An 8881-nucleotide genomic window follows, 5' to 3' on the forward strand; every position below is an offset into this window, starting at 1 on the left:
GTTTTCCCATCTCTGTTTTACGTAGTCAGTCATTAATCATATAGTCTAAGATTTGCCACTTGTATTTTATGCTTTTTTGGGTATGTTTCCCTATTCTCTCTCCCTCCACTTTAAAATTGTTGAGTTTTTATGTGGTCATAAGGGGTTTTTCTCAGCCTCTAAGTAGCATTTGCTCAGAAAGTCCCCGAATAAAGAATAAAGAAGTGCTAACTGGCAATAAACAAGGAGACAATCCCTCATTAGCAAAGAGTTCCCAATATAATGGAGCAAAAAGGTAGGCAAGCAGTTTGGGAAACAAAAGAATGACAGAAGAGAATTATGGAAGGGAAGTAAAAGGAAAATTCATGTCCGAGAGCACAATATCTTGGCACAGTTTAAGAAGACTTGCTGGAAAAAAGCTAGTAAATACTTCTTAAAAACTCACTTCTGTCATGGGCCTGATCGAAACAAACATAATGATTTTTATTTAAAACAAAACAACACAAAACAAAACAAAAAAACCCCATCCTGTTCTGCACATTCTTTACCAATCTTATTTTGGTGACCCTGCTTCCTTTCCTCTTTCAGTTTTGTGTTTGACTCAATCATCTCTGAATCTATTGTACACTCTTCCGCTCAGAGACCTAAAAAAAATTTGAAGATATTGAACAACTAACATTCTCTTGAGTACTTAATAATAATACATAAATTATGAGCTTTCTGAGGAAAGTAAACTGAAAAATTGGGTTTGTTTTACTTAAAATCGCAACCTGTTTTCTACTAGTCTTATTGGAGGAAGCCATTATTGTCTGAGAAATCTTGACTGCCAGCAGCAAAATGTTAACTAGTGAATATTTGGGTTTCTTGGTGCCTGTTAGTCTGTTGTATCACCATATTTATAATTATATTGCAGACTCATTAATGTGGCACATGAACAGTTGGAAACTTTATAAGTAACTTAATTTCCTCCCTCCCCAGAAATGCGAGAAAACAAGAAATCATAAAAGCATACAGAAAGCTAGCATCTCAGTGGCACCCTGATAACTTCCAGAATGAAGAGGAGAAGAAGGCGGCAGAGAAAAAGTTTATTGATATAGCAGCTGCTAAAGAAGTACTTACTGACCCAGGTATTGATTAAATTTACACAGTGGTTCTTTTCAGAATAATGGATGGAACAAACACAACTGTGATGTCCATTATGACTTATTATGATTTAGTTGGTGTTAGTCCTGCTTTGAGCAGGGGGTTGGACTAGATGACCTCTTGAGGTCTCTTCCAGCCCTAATATTTTAGTATTCTATTTTTATCACATTATTGGCCATGAAATGGCAATACAAGAATATCATACTGTTTTTTAATGAATTTGATAAGAACCCAAAACAGACTTGTATAGTAAATGGAAATAGGGAAGCTAGCCATTGTAAGCTACATATGATCACCTTGTATTTCCCTCTCTCCTCTAACCAAAATCCAAGTTCTCAAAAAATAAAACCAAACAACTGAATTTCAAAGGTATCCTAAACTAAGATAGACTTTTTTTTTTTCCCTAGAAAGCTGAGGGAAGTTGGATAAAATTCATGTGGTCTTGTTCCATTTTAATGATAGTTTGGCTTAGAAACTCTGAACTTCTGTTTTGCCTTCAGCAAAGATTCGTAGTTTTGTCTATTTTGGCAAGGAGGTTGTTATTTACCTATAAATCACCTGCACAATATAAAATCCACTGAATTGCTAAATCTACATCACAGATTTTCTATCTGTAAATTACAATGTCTGCATTGGCCAAGATAAGGAAATAAAGAGGATGAGCTACAAATGAGCTGTCAGGTTTCGGGGAGGGAGGAGTAGGCATGCTGAAACCACTGAATGGCATGAGGACTGTAATGAAGCTGTTGGATTAGTCCTAGAGAGTTTACAACCTCTGTCTCAATTTGAAAAGGTCTATAAGGACCCTAGTCACTGTGAGACGTTCTTAAAAGGCTTTAATGAAAAACATAAGACAATGCCCCAAGGAAAGTCTTCTAAGAGTGTAGTAGCTGTCCTGATATTTTTCATGTGAGAAGTAGTATAGAGGCGAGGCCCTGTAATTCCACCTCAAATCAGTGGAACATATGGTTAGTAGCACAGGGTAGGAAAGACCTGTTTAGACTTGCAATGTGTTTATAACAGGAAACTAAAATTCTGCCTCTGTTACTGGAACATGGCACAGAATAACAGGTTGATCTTAACTTTTAACCCGTCCTTTTGGCCAGGAATGACATTAAAACTTCAAAATGGTTCTTACTCACTTATCTTTAAATTGAGTGTTACGACATTCCTGGGTTGGTGTTTTATTTTCTGTTATACATGCCACACGTGTATTGTAAGGCGTAAGGTCACAAGCAGAATAACTTCAGCTGTCTGTGGAATATATTAATGGACTAAAAACACACCGTAGAACACCTTAATGCTATTTTAATGACTTGCATTTAAAAACTGAATACAAGTTATTTTTCAGAATTCTCTTTCTGGGACTCATCTTCCTGCATGATAGTGGAGAAAATATTAAGGCACAATTTACTCCCATCAAGTTTATGTCCAAAACCAAAAATTCCTTGGAAAATACTCTGAGGATTCTGAGTAACAGCCGTGTTAGTCTGTATTCGCAAAAAGAAAAGGAGTACTTGTGGCACCTTAGAGACTAACCAATTTATTTGAGCATGAGCTTTCGTGAGCTACAGCTCATGCTCAAATAAATTGGTTAGTCTCTAAGGTGCCACAAGTACTCCTTTTCTTTCTGAGGATTCTAACATTTAATTTTGAAAGTGTCCCTATTAAGTACAGGTCTCTCTTCCCCTTTCTCCCCCATCCCTAGACTTGTATTTCCAGTTGTGCCCTGCTCACCTCTCCCTTCAATTAGCCCATCTCCTCAGATGGAATAGGGCAGAGGCTAAATCAGAAGCTTCTTGTGTTCCTGTCTTCTGGAAAGCAAAACAATCCACCACCTAGTCCAGCTACCCATGAAAAGTGGTTGGGACTGTGATATGGTAACTCTGTGGAGGTGATGTGAGACCTCCTCCCCACCATCTAAAGGAACTGCTCTTCAGGTTAGGATGGAAGTGGGGGGGTGGGGGGGGGGAGAGGGAGAGAATAGAGCAGGCAAAAATAGGAGGCAGTTTTTCACTAATAGCTGCTGCTGGCCACTGTGTTTAGCAGCTCTTCCCTGTAGGTGAGCTGCTATCAATACCATGTTTATTTGAAAAAGCTACACCAAGAACATTAATCAGCCCCAATTTATCATCAAAACAAACTCAGTTTTGAAGGTAGAACAGCTTGCAGTGGCGCTAGTGAGCGGAATGACATGGGGGAGAAGAGACTATAGCTTTTAGGTTGTCTCTCCCCGCACCCCCCCACTTAATACCTTTCATATGATGGGGGCTAAGAAATGGAATGACAATTAAAAACCTATTTTATTTTCATACTGGGTGGCTGAGGTATTGATTAAACAAGTACATCTCAATTACAGAGTACAAATCACAGGTGTGACCTCACCAAGAAGACCTAACCAGCCCATTGGAACACTACTTTGCAGAGGTTCCAAATTTTGTCTAGTACACTTTCCTCCCCAGCTTGTTTTGTGTTGCTCTGGGAGGGCAGGAGACTTGCACTTTCAAAACAAGGCCTGGAGGGTGTTTATAAACCCTAGAACTAATTCAGTGACTACAAACCTTATGAGGAAACTAACACAAATTATTGTGAAGAGGCTTTTAAAGGCTGTCTGGAACCACAAACCTGCCTGCCTACTCAAGACTCTGTACAGAGCTCGCAGCAAGTAGATAAATTTTCTAGCTAATGATCAATTGGGTGATGTGTCAAGGGTTGACTAATTGGGTAGATCTTATGTGAAATTTAAGAGAATATTTTTTTCATTTTTTATGTCGGGGGGGAGGGGAGTTGGCATATTGCTTTTGCAAGCCATATTACAGGCTCTCAAGCCCTTTTATACTAAACTACTTGGTTAAGATTTTCAGAAGCAGCATAATGGGTTTAAATTAGGGCTGTCAAACGATTAAAAAATCACGATTAATCGCGAGATTAAAAATAATGATTAATTTCAGTTTTAATCGCACTGTTAAACAATAATAGAATACCAATTTAAATTTATTGTAAATATTTTTGGATGTTTTTCTTCATTTTCATATATATAGATTTCAGTTACAACACAGAATACAAAGCGTACAGTGCTCACTTTATATTTTTGATTACAAATATTTGCACTGTAAAAAACAAACAAAAGAAACCGTATATTTCAATTCACCTCACTTTATCGTGAAAGTGCAACTTACAAATGTAGAATTATTTTTTTACATAGCTTCACTCAAACAAAACCATGTAAAACTTTAGAGCCTACAAGTGCACTCAGTCCTACTTCTTGTTCAGCCAATCACTGAGACAAACAAGTTTGTTTACATTTATAGAAGATAATGCTGCCCACTTCTTATTTACAGTGTCATCTGAAAGAGAGAACAGGTGGATTCTGCTTGTTAGTGATCCAAAAGCAGTGCAGACTAACGCACCTTCATTTTCATAATCAAAGTCATATACCACCAAGAGAAGGTTGATTTTCTTTTTTGGTGGTTTGGGTTCTGTAGTTTCCACATCAGAGTGTTGCTCTTTTAAGACTTCTGACAGCATGTTGTACACTTCATCCCTCTCAGATTTTGGAAGGCACTTCAGATTCTTAAACCTTGGGTCGAGTGCTATAGCTATCTTTAGAAATCTCATATTGGTGCGTTCTTTGCGTTTTGTCAGATCTGCAGTGAAAGTATGCTTAAATCGAACAATATATGCTGAGTCTTCATCTGAGACTGCCATAACACAAAATATCTGGCAGAATGCAGGTAAAACTATGGAACAGAAGACATACGATTCTCTCCCCAAGGAGTTCAGACACACATTTAATTAACACATTTTTTTTAACAAGCATCAGCATGGAAACATGTCCTCTGGAATGGTGGTCAAAGCATGAAAGGGCATATTAATGTTTAGTGTATTTGACATGTAAATACTTTCCAATGCTGGCTACATCAGTGCCATGCCAACGCTTGTTCTCACTTTCAGGTAATCTTGTAAATAGGACGTGGGCAGCATTATCTCCCGTAAATGTAAATTGTTTTTCTTAGCGATTGGCTGAACAAGAAGTAGGACTGAGTGGACTTGTAGGCTCTAAAGTTTTACATGGTTTTGTTTGCAGTTATGTAAAAAAATTCTATGTGTGTAAATTGCACTTTCACGATAAAGTGAGGTGAATTGAAAAACTCTTTTTTTGTTTACAGTGCAAATATTTGTAATAAAAAATATAAAGTGAGCACTGTATACTTTGTATTGTTGTAATTGAAATCAATATATTTGAAAACGTAGGAAAAACATCCAAAAATAAATTTTAAATTGGTATTCTATTATTGTTTAACAGTGCGATTTAAAACCAATTAGAATAGTCATGATTAATTGCAGTTTGTGTTAATCACTTGAGTTAACTGCGATTGACAGCCCTAGTTTAGGTACCTTTCATTAGTATGTCTAAAATCCCCTAGAGTGCTTTGAAAACATCAACTGTTTGACTTATGTTTATCTATTATAATTTATCAGTAAAAGTATACTGACAAATTAAACTGGCAGTTTCTGTGGTAATGGGATCCATAGACATGTCCATAAACAAACCAAATTAATTATTGCATCTGTCTGGAGTTAGGGACACTTTAAAAGTACTTCTTATCTCTTCCTCTTGTCCTGCTGGAGGTACCAAAATTCTCTTGAGTGGTAGACTGTTTCTGTAATAATGTGTGAAGTCTGCGTCCCTTTTTACCATGTATGTCTATTTCCTTAGAAATGAGGAGGAAGTTTGATGCAGGAGAAGATCCACTGGATGCAGAGAGTCAACAGGGAGGAGGAAACCCTTTTCACAGAACCTGGAACACATGGCAAGGATTCAACCCTTTCAGCTCTGGAGGACCATTTAAATTTAAATTCCACTTTAATTAAAACCAAGACTATTTTTCTATAGCTGCCACTGATTTACTTAACATTTCTTTAAAAACTCTGTGTAGGATTCAACAATTTAAATTGCACATATATTGCCCTTAACTAAAGAGTTACTTTATTAGAAGGAAAGCTAGCTCTTTAATATTACAAAAAAATAAATTTTGCTGCAGTGTGAATTTAATGGTGAGTGGGTGGGCCAGGATTTTGTTAGCACTAATATATTTTGGTAGTGCATGCAGAAATCCTGACTAAAACTGAGGAAGAAACATTAAGACCTGGAAAACATATAAACACATGCTTAAATCCTATCAAAGTCAATAAAACTTAAGCATATGCTTAAAGTTAAGAATGTGCTTAAATGCTTTTTGGAATCCGAACCTAATAGAGGTGTAAGAGGTTACTATGTATACCAATCTTTATATTCACAAATGAAAATATGAGTTACTGTATACAGGGTAATGATCCATCTTTCAGTATTCTTAAAAAGAAAGACTAATAACTTGACCAACTACTGCATTGTGTTATTTTTGTCACACTGATGCGGTACATAGAGAGTGAAGAGGCCACTACAGATTGGATTTAAATAATCTCTTTAAAATAAGATTGTTTGTTTGAAAATGTCTACCTACTTACATTTGTTTGGTAATCTGAAATCAGTTGGAATGATTAGTCTCTATGATAATGGCATCCGTCAAACGTAAAAGTAAAAAATTCCCTCATTTTGACCATTTTGCTTCTGAATGATATTTAAATAGCCAGAGTTTCTTGATTGGTTTTGTATTTTGTACTTCTTACACAAAACCTGCTTGAGATTTGAGCAGGGCAATTTAATGTGACACTTCCCCAAATATGCAGCAATTTACATCTGATTTTAATAAATACTTTAAAATAAGGAGAAATGTGCAAAAGGTAACTTCTGCTAGTGACAAATTCAGGATCTGTATAAATTTAAAGTGACTGTGTAGTAAGTTATAGATCCAAAATGTAATAAAGCCTGGCATCTGTAAAGGAAAAGAGTCTGAAGCTAGGGTTGCACCTTATTAAATCCTCACTTCTCTTCTGGGTGACTGGCAGACAAAATAATGTGCATCTTGCCATGCAATTGCTCTCCAGGTCCTTGTGAAGCAGCCAGGCTATCAGTCCCTTGCTTGTTTGGCCAAAATATGTGGACAGAGTTGTTTAGGCACAAATGAGATACAATTGTGACTTTGTTTGATGATTGTTGCTAATGTGACAACTGCAAACTAGAACAATCAAGTACACAACTGAGTATTCTGCACAATCTAATTGTGAAGGTAGAAAAATAATGAATGGTTAATAAGTGGGTTTCAATAGAAGCCACTCTTAGAATGGCTGAATTTTAAAACAAGAAAATACCATTACTATCTTTCAGCAGGAAAACAACCTAGTTAAATATGAACCTTCTCTCAGTCTATCCGTCCAACTCACGTTTTGCTGAAAGCATGGTGAGGAATTGACTTCGTTAGTAAAACAAAAGTATCTTTGAGAAATTAAGCATGGTACTTGAAAGAGTAATTGTACCACACTACAGAGGCAGGTATTATCCAAGCATATGGCCTGTTTTCCTAAATTATACCACATACTTCAGTGTTTGAATGTAATTCTGCAGTCACATGGTTCACTGAAATGCACTTTGACAAGTATTTAAAGTGAATGACTGCATCACACCTTTAAATGTGTGTGTGTGGGAGCGTTGTCTGGCTTGCAGGGAGGGAAGGGGGGGATAGCACTTTATGGGTGGAGAGTGGGAGGCTCAGAAGCTGCTGCAAAAGGGGGAGTGGGTCAGTGTGACAATGCTAACTCATCCCTAGGGAGTGGAAGAGTTGGGGAGTTGAAAAGGGGCAAGCCAGGTGGGAGAAGCCCCTTTTTCCCTGGACCAGGAAGATCAGCACCCATGCTCCCTCTCTTTGAGGTGGCAAAACACCAGGTGTGGTCAGGACCTGCTGTGGGCATTGCGCTAGCTGCCCCTCTCGAGGGGGGCTAGGGAGGACATTCCCCCTCACCACCAGATTGGCCAAAGTGGAGTTGGGGTTTTTTTTGCCTTCCCCACAGCAGCTTTGTGGGTAGGGCTTGTTATGGTGAGTAGGGAAGGGAGTTAAACTATGATATAACAACTCGTTATGTAAGTGTGGGGCAGATGTCCAGTGCAGGTGCTTCATCAGAAAGGGATACAGTGGCTGGATAAATGGCTTGGTAAAGGACTTAAAAAGGTGTTTATTAAAGGAGCCAAATTGGGGGGGAGTTGGGGGCTCTTATGATTGGTATGGCAGTGAGCCAACTGCCCTTTCTTATAGCCCACCTTAACCTTTGTTTGCGGGGGAGGGGGATGGTAAGGTCCCAGCACTGGGTTGGCTGGGGGCCCTGAATGGAATAAAAGGGGAGCTGGTGTAAGTCCTCGGGGTGTATATTGAATGAACATGAAGTTACCTGTGCTGTACACTTTTCTTTGCCAGATAGTCCCAGCCATCTATAATAAAGTTGCTGCCTGATTAAACCCATATCAAATGTCTCCTGTCCTTTTTTCGATATAGCAGGACAATGTTATTTTCTTCCCCTTAAGTTCATGATTAAACTGAAAACATTGGTCCCTACTTTGTATAGTAAGTTTCTTGTCAATAATATTTTGTAACACCTTGCCACCCGCACCTCTTCCCCCCCCCCCCCCCCACAAAGTGAAATGTCAGTCTGTATCTGAGCTAAATTATTTTCTTGTCCAGAACGTTGACTTACCTCTTTCGAATCTAATCTAATCCACTGGGCTTTCCTGCAAAAGGTAAACAACTCAACACTTTTTTATGCTGTTCTAAGACAGTTTGGCACATAGGTCTATCACTGTGTGTAAACACAGTTGTTTGCCTTATGT

General features: G+C 38.0%; 1 protein-coding gene across 1 annotated transcript in view; it reads left to right on the forward strand.

Annotated features, from left to right (window-relative positions):
- The window catches only part of DNAJC3 (DnaJ heat shock protein family (Hsp40) member C3), a 67399-nt gene extending 58921 nt beyond the window's left edge, over positions 1-8478 (forward strand). The window contains exons 11-12 of the mRNA XM_077812721.1: positions 958-1106; positions 5843-8478. Coding sequence (XP_077668847.1) covers positions 958-1106; positions 5843-5997 — 304 coding nt within the window. The 3' untranslated portion in view covers positions 5998-8478. The remainder of the gene's footprint in view (positions 1-957; positions 1107-5842) is intronic.
- The last annotated feature ends 403 nt before the right edge of the window (positions 8479-8881 follow it).

Source organism: Eretmochelys imbricata, chromosome 1, assembly GCF_965152235.1.
Source record: "Eretmochelys imbricata isolate rEreImb1 chromosome 1, rEreImb1.hap1, whole genome shotgun sequence".
NCBI lineage: Eukaryota > Metazoa > Chordata > Testudines > Cheloniidae > Eretmochelys > Eretmochelys imbricata.